General features: G+C 38.1%; 2 protein-coding genes across 8 annotated transcripts; one reads left to right on the top strand and one right to left on the bottom strand.

The window, feature by feature from the left end:
- Positions 1-668: 668 nt before the first annotated feature.
- Positions 669-11,042, bottom strand: LOC109898463 (UNC93-like protein MFSD11). Of its 2 annotated transcripts, XM_020493438.2 has the most exons (13): positions 10,443-11,042; positions 9,569-9,624; positions 9,300-9,407; positions 9,080-9,159; positions 7,025-7,121; positions 6,855-6,913; positions 6,514-6,661; positions 6,271-6,320; positions 4,418-4,483; positions 4,209-4,334; positions 3,932-4,106; positions 3,663-3,798; positions 669-1,639 (listed from the first exon to the last, which is right to left on the bottom strand). In XM_020493438.2, the coding sequence occupies exons 1-13, from the start codon at positions 10,530-10,532 to the stop codon at positions 1,484-1,486; spliced, it is 1,347 nt and encodes a 448-aa protein (XP_020349027.1). In that variant the 5' UTR covers positions 10,533-11,042; the 3' UTR covers positions 669-1,483. The 2 variants fall into 2 exon arrangements, with proteins under 2 accessions (XP_020349027.1, XP_031689958.1); XM_031834098.1 differs by lacking the exon at positions 9,300-9,407 and having other exon boundaries at positions 10,443-10,935.
- Positions 10,418-16,537, top strand: LOC109898465 (ubiquitin domain-containing protein UBFD1-like). Of its 6 annotated transcripts, none has more exons than XM_031834104.1 (7): positions 10,418-10,601; positions 11,902-12,189; positions 14,611-14,819; positions 14,949-15,014; positions 15,739-15,844; positions 15,933-16,015; positions 16,169-16,537. In XM_031834104.1, exons 2-7 carry the CDS (start codon positions 11,919-11,921, stop codon positions 16,277-16,279), a joined length of 846 nt encoding a protein of 281 aa, XP_031689964.1. In that variant the 5' UTR covers positions 10,418-10,601; positions 11,902-11,918; the 3' UTR covers positions 16,280-16,537. The 6 variants fall into 6 exon arrangements, 5 of the variants coding, with proteins under 5 accessions (XP_031689964.1, XP_031689960.1, XP_031689962.1 ...); XM_031834100.1 differs by lacking the exon at positions 10,418-10,601 and adding an exon at positions 11,005-11,120; XM_031834102.1 differs by lacking the exon at positions 10,418-10,601 and adding an exon at positions 11,005-11,120 and having other exon boundaries at positions 15,933-16,064.
- Positions 16,538-22,766: the final 6,229 nt, after the last annotated feature.

Raw genomic sequence — 22,766 nt, 5'->3', positions numbered from 1 at the left:
GTAGCCTGACTGCCATTAGGTACCGAGATGAGATCCTCAGACCCCTTGTGAGACCATATGCTGGTGCGGTTGGCCCTGGGTTCCTCCTAATGGAAGACAATGCTAGACCTCATGTGGCTGGAGTGTGTCAGCAGTTCCTGCAAGAGGAAGGCATTGATGCTATGGACTGGCCCGCCCGTTCCCCAGACCTGAATCCAATTGAGCACATCTGGGACATCATGTCTCGCTCCATCCACCAACGCCACGTTGCACCACAGACTATCCAGGAGTTGGCGGATGCTTTAGTCCAGGTTTGGGAGGAGATCCCTCAGGAGACCATCCGCCACCTCATCAGGAGCATGCCCAGGCGTTGTAGGGAGGTCATACGGGCATGTGGAGGCCACACACACTACTGAGCCTCATTTTGACTTGTTTTAAGGACATTACATCAAAGTTGAATCAGCCTGTAGTGTGGTTTTCCACTTTAATTTTGAGTGACTCCAAATCCAGACCTCCATGGCTTGATACATTTGATTTCCATTGATCATTTTTGTGTGATTTTGTTGTCAGCACATTCAACTATGTAAAGAAAAAAGTATTTAATAAGAATATTTCATTCATTCAGATCTAGGATGTGTTATTTTAGTGTTCCCTTTATTTTTTTGAGCAGTATATTTAAAAAAAAAAAGTTTGCAATAGACATTTGCTTTATTTATAACAAATACAAATCACCAAAACATTAACATGCATATGCATGACTGACAACATATTGATATGTAAAATATAAAAAATGGAAGTAAAAGGATACCATAAATGTTAATGCATATGGATGTATTTTTTAACTACTCTACTACATGCTATGGGCACTGAAAATAAGTTGTACAGTAATTGTATTATTATAAGGCAATATTTGTTTTTTTAAATCACTGGATAGCTCTTGTAAGCTTTGGCATGGTAGATGTGGAGAATTGTCATAGATTAGGTTTGAACAATTTTGTCTGTCTATACACATTTCAACACAGCATTAAATTTGCAGGTATACATCAATATCTTTTCCCATACATAGCTAGCATTGTCACTAATAACATATTTTCTCAAACTGTAAGAATATTTGATAAGCCTCAATATGAACATTTCTTCTGTTTCGTATGCATCTTAAATTCTAACAAACATCTAAAAACAATTCCATCAAGTTACGAAATGGATGACGTATTATAACACTACCACAGAATTGAATTTTAAACAATGACACTATCTTAAATAACAACCCTGAGAGCAATGCATAAAGACAGCTAATACATCAGGTGAGTGATTATGACTTATATTACACATACACAATTCGATTGGAAAAGTTCAAAAATGACAGTTAATCATGATATAATTAGTGTGTTGTGCAAGATGAGTTATAGCTAAGACATTGAAGGTGCAAAGTATCTTTCCTGTTAAAAAACCTAGAAATGTAAGTCTGACATACATGACTGTGCCAGTGTTGAAATGACGGATCCTAATACTCTTGTTGTAGGTCTACAGAGAAGTTCTGTATTCTTTCCACCATGAAGAAGCAGAGTGTTCCAGTGAAGCCCAGGATGACCATAATGAGCAGTTGCCATGTCAACAGCAAGTAGCCACTGTAGAAGAAGGCAACTGCTGCAAAAATGGACTGGCAAAGGAAAGAAGAAAACAAAAACTTCTTGAAAGTAATACAAAGAGTTGACTTTGTGTTACTACTCTGTCACAGTAATGTATGAATTGTATCTTAGATTGTGAGTTCTTACAGAATTCTAATGTAATAAACTAATGCATGTTTGTGTGGCTAAATAGACCGACACAAGAAGGCCTTCAATTGTCCTTCCCTCTAGTTATTCTTACAGTATAACCACACAAGGGATACACTACGGGTCAAAAGTTTTAGAAACCCTACTCATTCAAGGGTTTATCTTTATTTTTACTGTTTTATATATTGTAGAATAATAGTGAAGACATCAAAACTATGAAAGAACACATATGGAATCTTGTAGTAACCAAAAAAAATTGAAACAAATCTAAATATATTTTATATATGAGATTCTTCAAATAGCCACCCTTTGCCTTGATGACAGCTTTGCACACTCTTAGCATTCTCTCAACCAGCTCACATGGAATAGTTTTCCAACAGTCTTGAAGGAGTTCCCACATATGCTGAGAGCTTGTTGGCTGCTTTTCCTTCACTCTGCGGGTTGACTCATCCCAAACCATCTCAATTGGATTGAGGTCAGGGGACTGTGGAGGTCAGGTCATCTGATGTAGCACTCCATCACTCTCCTTTTTGGTAGACTAGCACTTACACAGCCTGGAGATGTGTTGGGTCATTGTCCTGTTGAAAAACCAATGACAGTCCCACTAAGCCCAAACCAGATGGGATGGCGTACCGCTGCAGAATGCTGTGGTAGACATGCTGGTTAAGTGTACCTTGAATTCTAAATAAATCACAGACAGTGTCACCAGCAAAGCACTCCCACACCATAACACTTCCTCATCCATACTTTATGATGGGAAATACACATGCGGAGATCATCCGTTCACCCACTCCGCGTCTCACAAAAACATGCCTGTTAGAACCAACAATCTCCAATTTGGACTCCAGACCAAAGGACACATTCCCACTGGTCTAATGTCCATTGCTCATGTTTCTTGGCCCAATCAAGTCTCTTCTTCTTATTGGTGTCCATTAGTAGTGGTTTCTTTGCAGCAATTCGACCATGAAGGCCTGATTCACACAGTCTCCTCTGAACTGTTGATGTTGAGGTGTCTGTTACTTGAACTCTGTGAAGAATTGATTTGGGCTGCCATTTCTGAGGCTGGTAACTCTATGAAATTATCCTCTGCAAAAGAGGTAACTCTGGGTCTTCCGTTCCTGTGGCGGTCCTCATGAGAGCCAGTTTCATCATAGCACTTGATGGTTTTTGCAACTGCAGTTTAAGCAACTTTCAAAGTACTTGAAATGTTCCATATTGACTGAACTTCATGTCTTAAAATAATGATGGACAGTCGTTTCTCTTTTGAGCTGTTCTTGCCATAATATGGACTTGGTCTTTTTTACATTTGATTTATTTAATTTTTATTTCACCTTTATTTAACCAGGTTGAGAACAAGTTCTCAGAACAAGTTCTCTTTTACCAAATAGGGCTATCTTCTGTATACCCCCTTACCTTGTCACAACACAATTGATTGGCTCAAACACATTAAGGAAAGAAATTCCACAAATAACTTTTAAGAAGGCAAACCTGTTAATTGAAATGCATTCCAGGTGACTACCTCATGAAGCTGGTTGAGAGAATGCCAAGTGTGTGCAAAACTGTCATTGCAAAGGGTGGCTATTTGAAGAATCTCAAATATGAAATATATATATATGTTTCACCCTTTTTTGGTTACTACATGATTCCATTTGTGTTATTTCATAGTTTTGATGTCTTCACTATTATTCTACAATGTGGAAAATAGTAAAAAATAAAGAAAAACCCTTGAATGAGTAGTTGTTCTAAAACTTTTGACCGGTAGTGTACATCAGCCTACGTATACCTAAACATCCATAAGTTATTAATTAACTATACTGCAACGAACTACACCCAGCTCACCACAGAATCAGTTGCTGGTACATATGTTTTAGTAAACGATCAGCTGTATCAAACTCTCTCGGGGGTTACCTGGATGAATTTGAAGATGGCAAAAGCAGGTGCGCTTTGCTCAGCATAAACACGCCCCAAGATGCTGTACAGTTGAGTATTGAAACAGCTGTCACCGAGTCCAAGCAGGAAACTACACAGCAATGCGATGGAGATACTAGGAAACAGATAGGAGACGCTCAACTGTGAGGGGGTGACAACAGGTCGTTTTCAACTGACATGATTTCTGATTAATATTAAAACAATATACAGCCCTGCTTTTATTGTGTTTTTTTATATTAAAACAATACCTTGGTGTCAGATATGGCTTGTTCAGTGTGCTAGTTTTTAAAACCACAGGGGCATCATCTGGGATGTTGAGGTAGATCAAGTAGAAAGCGACAAAATGGACGACCATCCCCAGGAAGACCACAGATGTCCGTCTGAATCGGTTGTTCTTACATACTAGTCCAAAGACGCCTCCACCTGACAAATCACATCAGATTACTGTCAAACTAGTTCCTTGTTAGATTGTAACACCAACATAAGAGTGATGGGTAAACGTTACACTGGGCAACACAAACCTACCAACTATCTCTCCAATCCCCACCACGATTCCGGAGATCCCAATCAAGCCTTTAGCTGCCACTCCAAACTCTGTTGTTGCCCCGATACATGTCCCATACACACCACTGTAGAAAGATAGCTCCAGACCTACGATGACAACACACTGGTAAAAACACTATTCCTCTGAGAGAAATGTCTGGACTTTTGGTTGTGCAGTACAATCTACTTACCACTGTATGCCATGCAACAGCTCAGGAGCAATATGGTTTTGGTTTTGAGCAGTTGCAGGATTGTCTCTGAAGAGAAGGAGACACACAAGGAATTACGTTGGATGACTAACAGGATAGTAAACGGTGAAACAACATAAACCAGGTAACAGAGGTGTCCTTTAACCCAAATAAATTGTTTAGTGATTGATTGTATACAGTGCCTTGCGAAAGTATTCGGCCCCCTTGAACTTTGCGAACTTTTGCCACATTTCAGGCTTCAAACATAAAGGTATAAAACTGTATTTTTTTGTGAAGAATCAACAACAAGTGGGACACAATCATGAAGTGGAACGACATTTATTGGATATTTCAAACTTTTTTAACAAATCAAAAACTGAAAAATTGGGCGTGCAAAATTATTCAGCCCCTTTACTTTCAGTGCAGCAAACTCTCTCCAGAAGTTCAGTGAGGATCTCTGAATGATCCAATGTTGACCTAAATGACTAATGATGATAAATACAATCCACCTGTGTGTAATCAAGTCTCCGTATAAATGCACTTGCACTGTGATAGTCTCAGAGGTCCGTTAAAAGCGCAGAGAGCATCATGAAGAACAAGGAACACACCAGGCAGGTCCGAGATACTGTTGTGAAGAAGTTTAAAGCCGGATTTGGATACAAAAAGATTTCCCAAGCTTTAAACATCCCAAGGAGCACTGTGCAAGCGATAATATTAAAATGGAAGGAGTATCAGACCACTGCAAATCTACCAAGACCTGGCCGTCCCTCTAAACTTTCAGCTCATACAAGGAGAAGACTGATCAGAGATGCAGCCAAGAGGCCCATGATCACTCTGGATGAACCGCAGAGATCTACAGCTGAGGTGGGAGACTCTGTCCATAGGACAACAATCAGTCGTATATTGCACAAATCTGGCCTTTATGGAAGAGTGGCAAGAAGAAAGCCATTTCTTAAAGATATGTGTTGTTTAAAAGTTTGCCACAAGCCACCTGGGAGACACACCAAACATGTGGAAGAAGGTGCTCTGGTCAGATGAAACCAAAATTGAACTTTTTGGCAACAATGCAAAACGTTATGTTTGGCGTAAAAGCAACACAGCTCATCACCCTGAACACACCATCCCCACTGTCAAACATGGTGGTGGCAGCATCATGGTTTGGGCCTGCTTTTCTTCAGCAGGGACAGGGAAGATGGTTAAAATTGATGGGAAGATGGATGGAGCCAAATACAGGACCATTCTGGAAGAAAACCTGATGGAGTCTGCAAAAGACCTGAGACTGGGACGGAGATTTGTCTTCCAACAAGACAATGATCCAAAACATAAAGCAAAATCTACAATGGAATGGTTCAAAAATAAACATTTCCAGGTGTTAGAATGGCCAAGTCAAAGTCCAGACCTGAATCCAATCGAGAATCTGTGGAAAGAACTGAAAACTGCTGTTCACAAATGCTCTCCATCCAACCTCACTGAGCTCGAGCTGTTTTGCAAAGAGGAATGGGAAAAAATGTCAGTCTCTCAATGTGCAAAACTGATAGAGACATACCCCAAGCGACTTACAGCTGTAATCGCAGCAAAAGGTGGCGCTACAAAGTATTAACTTAAGGGGGCTGAATAATTTTGCACGCCCAATTTTTCAGTTTTTGATTTGTTAAAAAAGTTTGAAATATCCAATAAATGTCGTTCCACTTCATGATTGTGTCCCACTTGTTGTTGATTCTTCACAAAAAAATACAGTTTTATATCTTTATGTTTGAAGCCTGAAATGTGGCAAAAGGTCGCAAAGTTCAAGGGGGCCGAATAGTTTCGCAAGGCACTGTAATAACAAATGTGTCTGTGATGCTACATTAACTTACTGAATTCTGACTTTGCATCTTGTACTGCAGAGTTGGCTCTTTGCTTATACCTGCCAAACATTAAGATGGAAAATGATAAAATTAGCAAGACAAATACATTATTTATTTTCAATACTGTGATATTCAAATTCATAGCAGAATGAATAACCACCATTTAAAACAGAGACACCAACGCAGTGCCATGGATTCCCATTTGAATAAGGGTACAGTGAGAGAGTACTGTCAATTAATTAGGAAACTAACATCGTGCGAGATGAGAGCAAAGGCTGGCCTTCCTCCTCATTGAGCATCTCCTCCTCAGTTGGAAGAGTCTTTCTCAGAGCCAGGAAGCTGAGTGTTCCCAGCACTGAGGTAACCAGAAGACCTATAAAGATAGTCTTTCTGCTCCTATCTGAGAGGGACATCAAGAACAAAGGAAACAGTGTCAAACAGAGAACACACACCATTACTAAGTAGGGCAACAATATTGGAAGGACATATGAGTCATATCCTAAATGAAAACAAAAATGCAATTGCAAGTTTTCTTTAATGTTAGCTCTATTTTCTCTATATTTTCCCATTGGATGAGCTTCACATGCACATACCTGATATTTCTATCCTTCCATTCCAATCAAAATAAATGTAAAGATTGCCAAATAACATGCTGAAAAAGAAAACAATGTGTTACAATTACACATTCTACTCTAGGCCACCAAATAATGGAAATAACTGCCATTAGTATATAGCCTACCATTAATATATGCCATTAATATACCTGCACTGTAAAAGGGCCCAAAACATCCCTGTGTTCCTATTGATGGTGGAAGCATCAGAGTTCTCCACAAGGAAGTGTCCTTGGGCTGTCCAAAGCACTGATGAAAGGGATACAAAGAGTGAGTGAGAGAGGCTGATTAGGAACTGCAGATGTAATGAATAGAGATGGTTGCTATTTAATGACATTTGAATAGATCAAAATGCATTATCGGGGAACAATTCAGGGAAAATGTGTCCATTTTATTTAGAACAAACTAACATTATCAAACTATTTGTTTCATCTGCCCTAAGAATTCTCATTTAGCTCTCCCATTTGTAAAATATTTGATTTGCTTGCAATCAGAGATAATGAACATAACCCAAGCATTTCCCTTTTATGTAAATCATTAACAAGCTCCATTTCAGACTTCATAACCATGGTAACCTTTGTCCAATGCTCAACAACTGACAAGACAGACTCGATACTCTTTACCATGCATACAGGACATATGCTCCTTCTTGATTTGATCTTCCGTACCCATATTGATAACTGTTTATAATACTGTGTAATTACTATGGCATTTGATCTACTTACAAATCATTATTCCAACAGCAAAAAATGGGTTAACTCAGTTTACAAATTTGTTAGGAATGAATAGCATGCGTAAGAGAATAGCAGACTCCAGAGGCATGTAGAGAATTTTGGATTGGATTAGGCATATGCACAGAGGTGAAACATACACTACGTGACCAAAGGTATGTGGAAACCTTCTCGTTGAACATTTCATTCCAAAATCATGGGCATTAATACAGAGTTGGTCCTTCCTTTGCTACTATAACAGCCTCCACTCATCTGGGAAGGCTTTCCACTAGATGTTGAGACATTGCTGCAGGGACTTACTTCCATTCAGCCACAAGAGCATTAGTGAGGTTGGGCGCGATTAGGCCTGACTAACAGTCAGCATTCCAATTCCTTCCAAAGGTGTTCGTTGCAGTTGAGGTCAGGGCTCTGTGCAGGCCAGTCAAGTTCTTCCACACCGATCTCAACAAACCATTTCTGTATGGACATCGCTTTGTGCACAGGGGCATTGTCATGCTGAATTAGGAAAGTACCTTCCCCAAACTGTTGCCACAAAGTTGGAAGCACAGAATTGTCTAGAATGTCATTGTATGATGTAGCGTTACGATTTCTCTTCAAGTAAATGGTCTAGCCAGAACCATGAAAAACAGCCCCTGACCATTATTACTCCTCCACCAAACTTTGCACTATGCATTCGGGCAGGTAGTTCTCCCGGCATCTGCCAAACCCAGATTCGTCCGTAAGACTGTCAAATGGTGATGCGTGATTAATCACTCCAGAGAACTATTTTCCACTGCTCCAGAGTCCAATGGCAGCAAGCTTTACACCACTCCAGTCAACACTTGGCAATGCACATGGTGATCTTAGGCTTGTGTGCAGCTGCTTGGCCATGGAAACCCATTTCATGAAGCTCCTGAAAGAACAGTTCTTGTGCTGATGTTGCTACCAGAGTTTGGAACTCTGTAGTGAGTGTTGCAAGCAAGGATGATTTTTACGCACTACATGCTTCTGCACTCGGCAGTCCCATTCTGTGAACTTGTGTGCCCTCCCACTTCGCGCCTGAGCCATTGTTTCTCCTAGACGTTTTCACTTCACAATAACAGCAAATACAGGGCAGAAATTTGAAGAACTAACTTGTTGGAAAGGTGGCATCCTTTGACGGTGCCACGTTGAAAGTCACTGAGCTCTTTAGTAATGTGATTCTTTTGACAATGTTTGTCTATGGAGACTGCATGGCTGTGTGCTCGATTTTATACACTTTTCAGCAACGGTTGTGGCTGAAATAGACAGATCTACTCATTTGAAGGGGTTTCCACATACAAGTCCTTTGTATATATAGTGTCTATGACTTTATACCAAACTGTCATGTAAATCATGAGAGTTCAATGTAAAAACATATTTGTACCAATATGTAATAATGTGAATGATTCTGTATTCGGGGAATGTTAACCAGATACCAGAGGGAACAAAGGAGAGATCCCATGAAACCGGACTTACTGGCTGCTCCTATGCCGATTAGTACTGAGGTGAAGTAAAAGGACCATGTTGATGGGGTGATGAATACAGCTACGTAACCACTATGGAAAAGAATGGAACCATAACAAACAACAGCACATGACCTTGTTATAACTACTTCAGACAGAAATATCAATCAACTACTGATCTGCAAATAGAAAATGAATGGGGGGGTAATTCCTTTAGAATTCTTGATACTCACCTGTAAAGAATTCCACTGAAAAACATTGTAAACTGTGGTCCAATTATTGCAACAACAGTTGGAGCTAACAAATTTGAAAACGAAAAAATTCCATAGATGATTCCAAGGCTGTTGTACAAGGACAGAAAGAAAACAGTATAGTAGGAAAAAGTTTAGTGTCTGGTATAAGGGTCAATGATTCTGAAAGATGCACCTTATCTCCCCCACTCTTTTCGCTGGGATAATGTGGTTTTCAAATATTTAGCCTATGGTAACACCATCCAACTCACCTGTGATAACCACTTCCAGTGAAGGTATCATTGTCCAGGCTTTTAACTATGGTTTGCTACAAAAGAGAGATATTAATGTGAGCATATGAACACAGAAAATATGTTCTCAAATATTGCTGCCACTACTACCAATGTGCCCTGTGGATATTGACTTTTACATGTATTCATTTGAGTAATTCCTTTGGCATGACAATCTATTGACTGATGAAGAAATTGGAAACACAAGATGCGCCTGACCCAGGACTCCTCCAACAATGCACCACTGACAAGGCTGCTAAGGACATCATGTGAGCTGGAAGATGCACAGAAAATAAACTTGAAAATAGACTTGAAAAAAGCAAAGCATAACTGCAAAATGACAACAATTCCAATCTAATTTTATTGGTCGCATTCCCATATTTAGCAGATGTTATTGCGGGTGTAGCGAAATGCTTGCTTTCCTAGCTCCAGCAGTGCAGTAATATCTAACAATTCACAACAATACACACAGATCTAAAAGTAAAAGAATGGAATTAAGAAATATATCAATATTGATGTACCATGAATGATAAACAATTATGACATGTCTAATGTAACCCGTTTTAAGATATCAAACAGCTACCAACTTTAGATAGCAGTTATCAATGGGTAACTTCCCATTGTCTCAAGTTAAATGGACTATTTAGCAAACAAAACAACGGAGAGGTCAAACAGCTGTCAATTTCAGATACATTAGCTAGCTACATTGCTAGTATCTGAAATATTATTGAGTAGGCGTGAATTTTCTCCAGTGATATTGACTCTAGCAAACAAAACAAATTGCCAGTCAATATAGTTTGCCTGGGTAACGACTTCAGCTAAGGTCACACAAGTGAAAGTGTGTTCTTTGACTTACTTCAATGTTTCCACAGGTGGTGAAAGCAGTGAAAATGAACAGAAATCCTAGTCCCAGAATGACAACGTTGTAAATCCTGAGGTCTGCCATGATTATATTATTCTTGCACCACCTCTTGGTAGATGTCCCAGGTCGCTACACAGCACTCAGTGCAATGAGGTAAGATTATTCCAACAGTTACACTTCTTGCGTCGACCAGACATTTCTAAGATAGCTAAGCAAATACAAAAAGCATAGGATATAGCTAGAGACCCCCACGCCTTTGATGAACAAGCACTTTTCGGCTACTCTTCTTCAAAAGTCCATATGGTAACTTTTCTTCCGCACGCTCTCTCTGTTAATAAATTATCAGCGCGAGCCAATTCAGCATAACCCTACCATTAGCACCTTTGGTAGGTTGTTGTAGTTGGTGGGCTATGTATCTAATAGCTAGCTAGCGAAGTTTCTCGTGATCGCATACAATACGACCAAGCTTCATGTCGTTGTTGTGTGTGGGGGGGGCTTTCATTAGAAAGTCCCCCCCAAGCATACAGTTTGGGGGGGGACCAAGCATACAGTTGAGATTTATCAAACGCTTTACAGTCAATGGAAGCCCCGTAGGACCAATACACGTCAGCGCGTCCGTTTCCCAGCAGTCTCACTTCATATTGTACACAATCATCATGGCGACCCAGGATGGTAGGTATTGAAAAATATATAATGTTATGCTTTCCCACATATCTATGCGGTGCAATTTAGCAATTTTCAATTCATTAATTTAGGCATTTAATTGTATTTCTGGCGTTGGTGCAAATTCAACATGTCAATGGGATTTAAAAGCATGTTTTCTTCATAATCCAATGTTCGCCCTGTTATCCTGGTCACTGGCTAGCTGCTAGCCAACCATATTTAGCTAGCTAACGTTAGCTCTTTCGATTTTGTTACATAGCCAAATAACTAGAGCTACTGTTACATAAGTTGTAATTTGATTCTAGAAACCTAGGGTAAATGTAATACTTGTAGCCAACACTATGTTATTTTGTAGCTATCAACATTAGCTATATTAGGCATTTATAAGCTAGCAAGTTATATTAAATAGCTAGAAAACTCTTATCTGACTGCAAATGTAGCTTGGATGTGTCAGCTAACTTAGCTAGCATGACTAGGTAGCTAGCAAGTTAGCGCTATTTGCAAATAAGCTACAGTAGCTCGCTAACAGCCACGTGAGATGTCAGACGTAACTAACGTGGCTAAACGACCCACAGAATACCAAATAGGTCAACCAGCCAGTTGCTTGCAGCTGCTTTGTCATAACAAACTAACTGCATGAAGCCATACTTGGTAGTTATTATTTGGCTGAGGATACTTAATGTGACAAACTATTCCCAGACATTGAGTTTTGACGTACTCTATGGCTTTGACATACTCTATGGAGCTGAGAATTCTCAGCTAAGCTATGCCTTTCATAATCCTTTCATAGGAAGTGAAGAAGTCGTAATGGAAACTGAAGCCACGTTGAAAGAGCCACAACCACTTGTTGAAATTGTTGGCAAAGGGAATGCTGAAGTATTGGAAACTGTGTCTCGGACAGATAATGCCGGGGAAAGCTCTTCAACTCAGGACCCTACTGTCAGCAATGGAGATGACAGTGATGAAGGAAAGGAGATGGTGGATCTAAAGATTATTTGGAACAAGAATAAGTATGATCTCAAAATTCCTTTAGATGGCACTGGAGCCAAACTGAAAGAGCGAATCCATTCACTCACTGGTAAGTAGTTGTTTAGGCTTGCGTACTAACTACTTGGATATGTATAACAGTCACAGAGTTTTTTGGTGTTTTTTTTAAAGGGGTGGAACAGCTAAATATTGAGGAAAGAATATTGGTTCCATCAATGTAATTGTCTGCATCATTTCCAATCCCCCATATATTTTTTGAGTAAATATATATATATCCATACACACATGCATACATATACACATATATACATACACATACCTATATAGACATACATACTTTTTAAAAGAATATACCTTTATTATTATTCCCTGCAAACCCTACCACCGATCCCCCAATTGGAGTAAACTAATAAACACTTCAGCTTTTACCTTCAATTTATACATCTTAATACACATTTTACATTCAGTCTATTTTACAATAGTTATTTTTTGTTTGTTTTTAGTCCTTCCTCTATTTTTGATGTCCATCCAGTTTGATTTCTATGTGTAACTGTGCTATTTCACAAACGTTCTGAACATATATATATTTTACAGACCCCGTATGTTCTTCACGTATTATATTGCTATTAGTCCCACCCTTCAGCTCCATTCAACCTCTCCCATCTATCTCTCAACATCATCCATTTTGGATTTCTATTTGCCATATATTTTTCAACTGTTTTGTGATGCTTCACAAACGACTTGAACCTTTCTATTCTCATAGCTTCTACAGATTGTAAATTAAAAATAAACATTTTTGCTAAAATAATAATTATATTATTGATTGATTGACTATGGCTTTTCAAATCACCCAGTATTGCTGTCTGCAGCGTTAGTTCTAGGCAAATGTTGCAATTCTTCGGCCATTCCTGGACCTGTGACCAAAAACGAGCTACATATGGACAATACCAAAATAAATGATCTAATGACTCTGCCTCCTCACAGCAGAATCTGCAGAGCTGGGAAGATTGTATCCCCCATATATATTACATTCTATTAGTTGCAAGGATTTTGTATAGTAATGTAAATTGAAACATTTGAAGTTTTGCATCCGGCGTTGTTTTGCATATCAATTCATAAACCATGTGCCATGGAATGGGTACATCGAAAATCTCTTCCCAACTATTTTGCAATTTATATGGCACAGCTGTCAGTTTTTTGGTCCTTAAATTAAATTGGTGTTTGTTTTTATTTATCACACTTTTCTTTAACAATTTATGTTCTTTAATACAGGGCCGACATACAAGTTCCTTACTTTTTTCCCCTTCTACTTGCTTCTTCCATTTTTGTGGTAATGCTGCAATTAATTGGTTGTAATTTTGGGTAGAGCAGATATTTCCATATGTCTGTGTTAGCTGCATGTGTGAAATAACTCCACCAGTCCTATTTATGATATCATCCACAAAAATGATACTTTTTTTTTTTTTTTTTACATTTCTTCGAAAAATACTTTTTTTTTATCAATAAGTATATTTGAATTTAACCACAATATTTGTTGTATTATTTGTTCTGTCTTTTCAGGTGGATTAAACTGAAATTGCAACCAACTTTCTAAGGCTTGTTTAAAAAATAAAGATATTTTGGAGATGATTTCCTTTTCAAACAATCGAAAGTGGGCCGGTGTAATCTGAATAAAGGGAAAAAGACCCTTCTTGAACATAGGATGAGACATTCGTACCAATTTATAGAGAACCAGTTTGGATTTAAGTGTAACTTTTGTATGACTGATGCCTTTAGTGAGAGGTCTAATGCTTTAATATTTAATAATCTCTGCCCTCCGAATTCATATTCGTTATATAAATAGGCCCTTTTAATTGTATCTGGCTTGCCGTTCCAAATAAAATTGAATATTTTATGTTCTTATAATTTAAAAAGCAGGTCACTAGGTGTAGGCAAAACCATAAGCAAATAGGTAAACTGTGATATAACTAAAGAGTTAATCGGGGGGATTTTTCCACAAATAGACAGGTATTTTCCATTCCATGGTAGCAAGATCTTATCTATTTTTGCTAACTTTCTATAAAAATGTATTGGAGTGAGATCATTTCTTTCTTTTGGGATTTGCATACAGAGTATGTCCACGTCTCCATCAGACCATTTTATTGGTAAACTACATGGTAATGTAAAATTTGCAATTTTTTAGTGATCCAATACGTAATATTATAATTATCATAATTTGGTTTTAATCCAGAGAGAATAGCAAAAGTATCCAGATCCTCTATGAGGCCGTGGAGAGACTCTAATTGTGGTTTTAAAAGAAAACATGAATCATCAGCGTACAATGACACCTTAGTTTTTAGGCCACGGATTTCTAATCCCTTAATATTATTGTTTGATCTAATCTAACATTTCGATGGCAAGAATTAATAGATATGCTGATAGTGGACAACCTTGTTTTACTCCTCTAGACCCTCAGTGTTGATTAATGTCTCTCAACCACCCTTTCTTTTTCTCTCTCTCTCTATGTTAATAGGTCTTCCACCTGCTATGCAGAAAGTGATGTACAAAGGCCTGCTACCAGAAGATAAGACGCTACGTGAAATTAAAGTTACAAATGGTGCAAAAATAATGGTGGTTGGATCTACAATAAATGATGTACTAGCTGTAAATACTCCAAAAGAGGTTATTCAGCAGGAAGTTAAAGCTGAAGAAAACAAAAAGGAACCTTTGTGTCGGCAAAAAGTAGGACTTTTCAACGTCTTTTGAGTTCCATATTTGTAAATTAACAACTTTTTTGCCCAAGGTATAGTCACAGGTTATGATATTTTGTATTCAACTGTGAACTTAAAATAATAATGTATTGAATTTCAGCAACACAGAAAGGTGTTGGACAAAGGCAAACCAGAGGACATAATGCCATCTGTTAAAGGAACAAAGGTGAGTATTTTCAACAAAACCCGAATGAATGATGGTTGGGAAAGTATGCTTTTAATGGTTGTTTTACACTGAGTATACCAAGCATTAGGAACACCTTCCTAATATTTTTGTAGCCCCCATTTCTTTGCCCCCAGAACAGCCTCAATTCCTTGGGGAATGGACTCTCAAGGTGTCCACAGGGATGCTGGCCCATGTTGACTCCAATGATTCCCACAGTTGTGTCAAGTTGGGTAGTGGAATATTCTTGATACACACGGGAAACTGAGTGTGAAAAAGCCAGCAGCGTTGCAGTTCTTTACACAAACCGGTGCTCCTGGCACCTACTACCATACCCCATTCAAAGGCACTTCAATCTTTTGTCTTGCCTGTTCACCCCCTGAATGGCACACATACACAATCCATTTCTCAATTGTTTCAAGGCATAACAATCCTTCTTTAACCTGTCCTCCCTTTCATCTACACTGAATTTAAGTGGATTTAACAAGTGACATAATTAAGGGATCTTAGCTTTCACCTGGATTCACCTGGTCATTCTGTCATGGAAAAAGCAGGTGTTCCTAATGTTTTGTATACTCAGTGTATATTGCCCTGTTTATGTATTTTTCTCACAGATATTTCCACTGGAACACTGTATCACGTTCAGGAGCTTGGAGATGGTTCGTTGTGAATTACTTCCTTGTTCTTCCACTAATGACCAGCAAGTGATCTCTCATTTGTTACATAGGAACGCTTACCAACAGTGCCTTTAGCCGGAATGTACAACAAATCTGGTGGAAAAGTTCGTCTCACCTTCAAACTGGAACAAGATCAACTGTGGATTGGAACTAAAGGTGAGATGACCCCCTGGTTTGCTTGGATTGTGTATAAGGAAAAAGTGTTATGGCACTCACCCTTATCTGTGTATATTCTCTCCTACAGAGAGAACAGAGAAAATCCCAATGGGCTCCATCAAACATGTGGTGACTGAACCCATTGAAGGCCATGAGGATTATCACATGATGGTAACACGTTTCCTTACTACAAACTGCACAAGCCAGAATGACAGTTGATGTAATGTATGTTTTTTTTCCATAAACACATACATTATTTTGTCAAAAGTAGATATCTTACTGTAATTTATTGTGCAATTAATTTTCTGTCATTCACTTTCCTAGGCGTTTCAGTTGGGTCCAACAGAAGCCTCTCAGTATTGGGTCTACTGGGTGCCAATTCAGTTTGTTGATGCAATCAAAGACACAGTCCTTGGAAAGTGGCAGTATTTCTAATGTGCCTCTATTATTGACATTGAAGAACTGTGATCTAGAACAGGAACATATGAAAATGGGGATCTGGAGACAACAAGGAGTCCTAAGGAACTTAACATTGAAGCATATTAGAGAAGCAAACTGAAGGATGCCTAAGGACTAACCATATTATTTGGGGTTCAAGTGCACTATGAGGCAGCATCATATTCCTCAGCCCAGTTCACCATTCATTTTTTTGCGCAAACCCAAGGGAAAACAATAAAACTAAATGTACAGAGATTGCTGATGCATTTCTCAGTTATTCTTAAAGTAATAAAATATATTTAAGAAAAAAAAAAAAAAAGCTCCACTAGTATGGTAGCCTATGTTTATTTATTCTATGGATCAACACAAGCAAACATGCCAAAGTTGAATACGGTTGCTAATGGTCTCAATATATTGGTTTACCTGTAGTCATGATAAATGTTCATGTTAATAGAAATGATTGAAACATCTAATGGAATTTATGAAGATTCTCCCAGAATAAATATATCACTATATAACTTAAAGTAGTAAGCAACTTACTCATGTAAGTTTTGCTATTTACAATCATCATTTATAGATGAGGGGGATTTCTGTTTATTATTTAAGAAGGGTGGGCGCTGTGGTATGGTGTGGAATAGTCTCACAGATGATTTAGAACATGTTTCTATTCAGCATCAGATCAGACATTGAGCATTACTGCAATCCAGTGTCATGCTATCATGAGACCTCTGTCACATGCAAAGGGAACAAGTGTAATCACATGGTTTAGATCAGGGATGGGCAACTGATGGGGGCCACAAAAAATCTGAACTCATGAGGGGCCGCAGTTGCTCGTGAGTCCCCCCCATCACCACATTAGCAGCCTCCCTCTTGACAGCGGATATGTGATTTTGCTTTAGAGTTTATTTAGTACAATTCTACACATTTTGCAATAGGGTATAGAGAAAGTTTTGCTGTTTAAAAGCAAGTTTGCTGCAATTCTACACATTTTGTCATGTTTCAGAGAGAAGATCTTGCCATTATATAACACATTTGTATATAATTCTACACATTTTGCCCTGGGGCAAAGAGGAAAACTTGCTAATTTCCTGTAATTCGACACATTTTGCCATAGGATGGACAGAGGTAAATGTTTTTAAAATTATATCTGAGTAAGACTGACTAACAAAATCAATCGGGGCCTCCCGGACGGTAAATCAACCATGATTACTAAGTTTAGATAACTGTAGCTGGCCGCTAGACTAATTTACCAATCTAAAAATGTTTAACTGAAATGGACTATGCGAGTGACTATCAGTGACTGACATAACAAGAGAAAAACTGCTAATGCTCAACCAAATTTTGAAATTGCACTTTGTGTATTCTACTATTCTAGCTTGCAACAGTAACTGAGACACCCACTGAATAAAAAATACATTTGATCCGAGGGCCCATACCTGGTTTAGATGCACTATGCTGTTCCTACAGGAGAGGGCCACAATGTCACACTTTTACATTTCTTGTTCATAGTAATATCATCTGCCGTGGGTATAATTTCTCAGAAATGCAAAGGCCTTAATGTATTTATATACAGATATGAACTAGTAACTGCAACGTTCATATACATTGCTTTATTTCATTTGAAGCAGTTAATAAGTATTCAAACACTGAAAGGCATACAAAGTCCAAGTTTGCTTTGCATTTGCCAATGTCCATACAAATTTCCAAAGCCTAAAAATGTTTTTGTTTTTTTATCTGCAAAACATGTACAAACACTTTAAAAGCAAATAACCGAAATAAAGTTGTTTGGGACTGGCATTGTAGTGATATTAACTGGTTATACCTTTGCCAGTAATACGGTTATCAACTGAGCAGATATTGAACTAAATGTCAATTAAACATCCAGCTTATAAGAACATATCAAGTGTTGTCTGGCATTAAAAAATATATATATTGCAACCATCTCTTGGAGTTGTCAGAGAACCGTCAATTTAAACATTGACCTTGACATGCTTACAATTATGATGCTTATTAATATTATAATGGTTACAGTTGTTATAATAATACATTCGTTTCCAGTCTATGAATATAAAGTAATTTTTATCAACATGGCTAGAGAAAGAACTGACCCTTTAACCCAGGTGGCTCCAAGTTTCCAGTAAAGATCATCACCCTTTGGTATACTCTGTAATTTTAGTGACATTTTGCTGGCCTCTCAATTGGTTATTATTCATCCTTGCTGGTATCTCCTCAGACCTTATTAATATAAAAAATGCACCTAAGTGGTCAACAAATGCAGTCCAGTAGTCTTACACATTTTCATAATAATGGTTCAATCTGATTGTGCAAACAGCCCTCTCTTGTCAGTATATTTGTGACATCGTACACCCTGGTTTAATGGCTCTTTCAAACTACCGAACATTGTAATGTAGAATCTCTGAAACATGGTCAATGATGTTTTGTTATATTAGCTATACAGTAGTGAATAAATTATACTGAAAAAATATATAAACGCAACAATTTCAAAGATTTTACTGAGTTACAGGTCATATATTGAAATAAATTCATAGATTTCACATGACTGGGGAATACAGATATGCATCTGTTGGATACCTTAAAGGCATGACTATGGGCCTCAGGATCTCATCACAGTATCTCTGTGCATTCAAATTGCCATCAATAGAATGCAATTTTGTTTGTTGTCTGTAGCTTATGCCTGGCCATAGCATAACCTCACCATCACCATGGGGCACTCTGTTCCCAACGTTTACATCCGCAAACCGCTCATCAACATGACACCATACACGTTGTCTGTGGTTCTGAGGCCGGTTGGATGTATTGCAAAATTCTCTAAAACAATGTTGGAGGCGTCTTATGGTAGAGAAATGAACATACAATTCTCTGGCAACAGCTCTGTTGGACATTTCTGCAGTCAGCATGCCAATTGCACCCTCCCTCAAGACGTGTGACATTGTGCTGTGTGACAAAACTGCACATTTTACAGTGGGTTTTTAATGGCCCCAGCACAAGGTGCACTTATGTAATGATCCTGCTGTTTAAACAGCTTCTTGATATGCCACACCTGTCAGGTGGATTGATTATCTTGTCAACAGAGAAATGCTTACTAACAGGGATGTAAACAAATAAGTGCACAGCATTTGAGAGAAATAAGCTTTTTGTGTGTATGGAACATTTCGGAGAGATCTTTTATTTCAGCCCATGAAACATGGGACCAACACTTTACATGTTGCGCTTATATTTTTGTTCAGTGTAGTAAAAGAAAATGGCCCCAAACCACTACAGGCAGCAGTGTTAGCAGAACTTATACGACAGTCAATGGTCACCTAACTAGTGTGTCCCATAATCCATTATCAACAGTCTCCCACATATAAAGTTCCAGAGCTCAAACAAAAGGTAGATATGAGTGTTGGACATCGTTCTTTTTACAGGCGAAAGAGTACCATCCAATATGCCACGTACAAACCTCATATGTTGCCTAAGTGAGAGACTGTACCAGGTTTTTGTAAATGTGTTATGAGGAAAAAGCTAAAACAATTTTGAGCATGTTGATTTTCCTCAGGTAAACCAATGTTTTTTTTTTTACAAAGGAAATGTACTTCTGATCATGTGATTCATTTATGGTTACTACTTAAAGTATGTTGATTGAGCTTCACTGATTGAAATGTAAAGGAATAAAAACAATAATTGTTTACATTTATAATGATGTTTTGTAATTCTTAGTATAAAAATGGTCTAAGTGGGATGCCATAGGGTAGGGACATTTCTTATGCCATGTCCTCTAGAGATCATGCACACTGAAAGGTGATCTAATCAGTAGTTCAAAAAGTTTATTGTAAGACTTTCACCACAAAGATACGCTTGTTCAGGTTCATTTGAGACAGTAGAGCAGTGGACTGTTAACAGGTAACATCCAGACATAAAATATTAAAAAGTTTAACATTAGATGCAACGTCTTTTATAACAGGTGTTTTTGTTTGTCACTGGTTTCCACCCTAAAGAAGAATGTTGTTACAGGATGAGGTCGGGTCAGGAAGTGACCTCATGAAACCTTTCAATCTCGTTACCTGACAGGACACACCCTTGTTTCATTTTCTTAACCAAAAATAATGAAGATTTGGTTTGATGATATGATCGACTACTGTTAGGCCTACATCTGGCTTGACCAGATTGAAAGACACTATTGTATCCCAAATGGAATGCTCAAGTGTTTATTTTACATCCCTCTTATCAGACCACATACTTCTCACATGATAAATGGAAACCAGCCAGCCCAATGTCTGTTTTGTATATAACTATGTTTCAGCATAAGGTGTTTTTTTTTTACCATGGCACATTTTGTTATGGAGACTGCACATACTCAATGATAGTTACAGTATCATAGAAAGTATCCACCCTTCTTGCACAGTTGTCACATGTTCAGTGGCTTACAGCCTGGGCTTTCAATGCATTTCAATGATGTACATTTCCCACTGAACCACTCAACCTTGAAATGATTGAAAATGTGTTGTTTTTTTAAACACGCTTGCATGGTTGTGGTTCATTCAGATTTTTACTTAATCATCACATTCACTAGTCTCATTACAATTAGTAAATGTTTTTTTTGTGTGTTTAATTATCGTTTCTAAGGAGACAGTAATGCATAACAACTATTTTTTTTGCATAACCTTTACTATCAGTGAGACAGTCTTGCATTTCTCTTGAAGATTGTTATGAGATTATCAGATTGTCCTAGACCTACACCAAGTAGCATGACGTCTCCTCCTAGATGCACATTTTCTGATCGCTTCATCAGAGACAAGTTACCTAACCTAACCAACTTTTTGTCTAAGGACGTAATCCTTCTGAACCCACAAACATACAACAGCAGCCAATTGTATTTTGTGAATGTTTGTGAATGTTGTTTTGGAACTGCCACCTTGACAGAATACACTTTTACCAATGTCTAGGTCCCTAAACTGATGTGTTGCGCATAACTTGAAATTCCAACAGTTAAAAACATTGGAAGATGTTTGAAGCACGATATTATGTAACCAAAGTGGTGACATTAATGACTATCTAGCCTAAATCGTTTTGCGATAAACATATTACTGTAAAATAGTGTCATCTTTCATCCCAATAAGGGTCTTAGTGCATATGTCCTATTCATGCTCCATGGGTCCTAAATCATGTTCTCTAGTACTGTAACTTGAGTTTTAGTGTCACATTCTTGTGTGACGTTCACAACCTGCATGGTGTTGTTCATAGTTTTATAAAGTACAAGAACTTGGTCATCTGTAATCACTTACTTAACAACCCTCATACAAATAGGGTCTTGCAATGCATTGTTTTCTCTCACCAAGGAGAATGCATTGTTTGATTGTGTTTCCTGATCCAATTTGTTCAAGTTTATACCTATAATTGTCATTCACAATCACATTGTTTTCATTTCAAGTACCTACTGGAACTTAGTGTACTGTACACATTACCTACACATTACTTTGGATTGACATAGTTTTCTATTTACTTATAAGTTCCCAGTATATTTGTCACAGAATGCCCCTTGAAACCGCCCAAGTTAACCTACTAAACCACCTTCGGCAAAAGAAGGCAAAGAAGATTAGCGGGAAAATGACATGTCAATAATGAGCAGGAAAGCAGTGTCAATTCAAAGTGATGTTGTCTCTGTATTTATTATGTAGAGTAGAAGCTTAAGACGAACACTCAACAAATGTTAATGAGGTACATATTAACAGATGATCAACTTAGAAAAATGTTAAGAAGTAACACAATCTACAATATTCCTAGATGTTCTGTCTATTACATAACTGAGCCACTGTTTTGGCACAGAGTGGCTTCGGCAGTGTCATAAAGGTTCAGTCATACAATTAAATAAATACTAGGCTTCATAGAGTCCACATTTCTTTATTTTTGCGCTTGTGTTTGTTTCATATAAATATACCCTAGCCTAGAGAGAAAAGAGATGCTGTGTTGTTGGATCAATATTTACATAATTGTATTTACATATTACACATTCATTATCATTTTAATGTAGTATAGTGTACAAAACATTAGGAACACCTCCTTCTTCCTTTTGCCCTCAGAATAGCCTCAATTTGTCAGGGCATGGACTCTACAAGGTGTTGAAAGTATTCCACAGGGATGCTGGCCCATTTTGACTCCAATGCTTCCCACAGTTGTGTCAAGTTAGCTGGATGTCCTTTTGGTGGTGGACCATTCTTGAAACACACCAGAAACTGTTGAGCATGAAAAACCTAGCAGTGTTGCAGTTCTTGACACACTCAAACCAGTGCCTGGCACCTACTACCATACCCCATTCAAAGACACTTAAATATTTTGTCTTGCCCATTCACCCTCTGAATGGCACACATACACAATCTCAATTGTCTCAAGGCTTAAAAATACTTCCGTAACATTTCTCTTCCCCTTCATCTACACTGATCGAAGTGACATCAATAAGGGATCATAGCTTTCACCTGGATTCACC

The sequence above is a fragment of the Oncorhynchus kisutch genome, linkage group LG10, assembly GCF_002021735.2.
Source record: "Oncorhynchus kisutch isolate 150728-3 linkage group LG10, Okis_V2, whole genome shotgun sequence".
In the NCBI taxonomy this organism is placed as follows: domain Eukaryota; kingdom Metazoa; phylum Chordata; class Actinopteri; order Salmoniformes; family Salmonidae; genus Oncorhynchus; species Oncorhynchus kisutch.
This window is presented reverse-complemented; position numbering and strand designations above follow the sequence as displayed.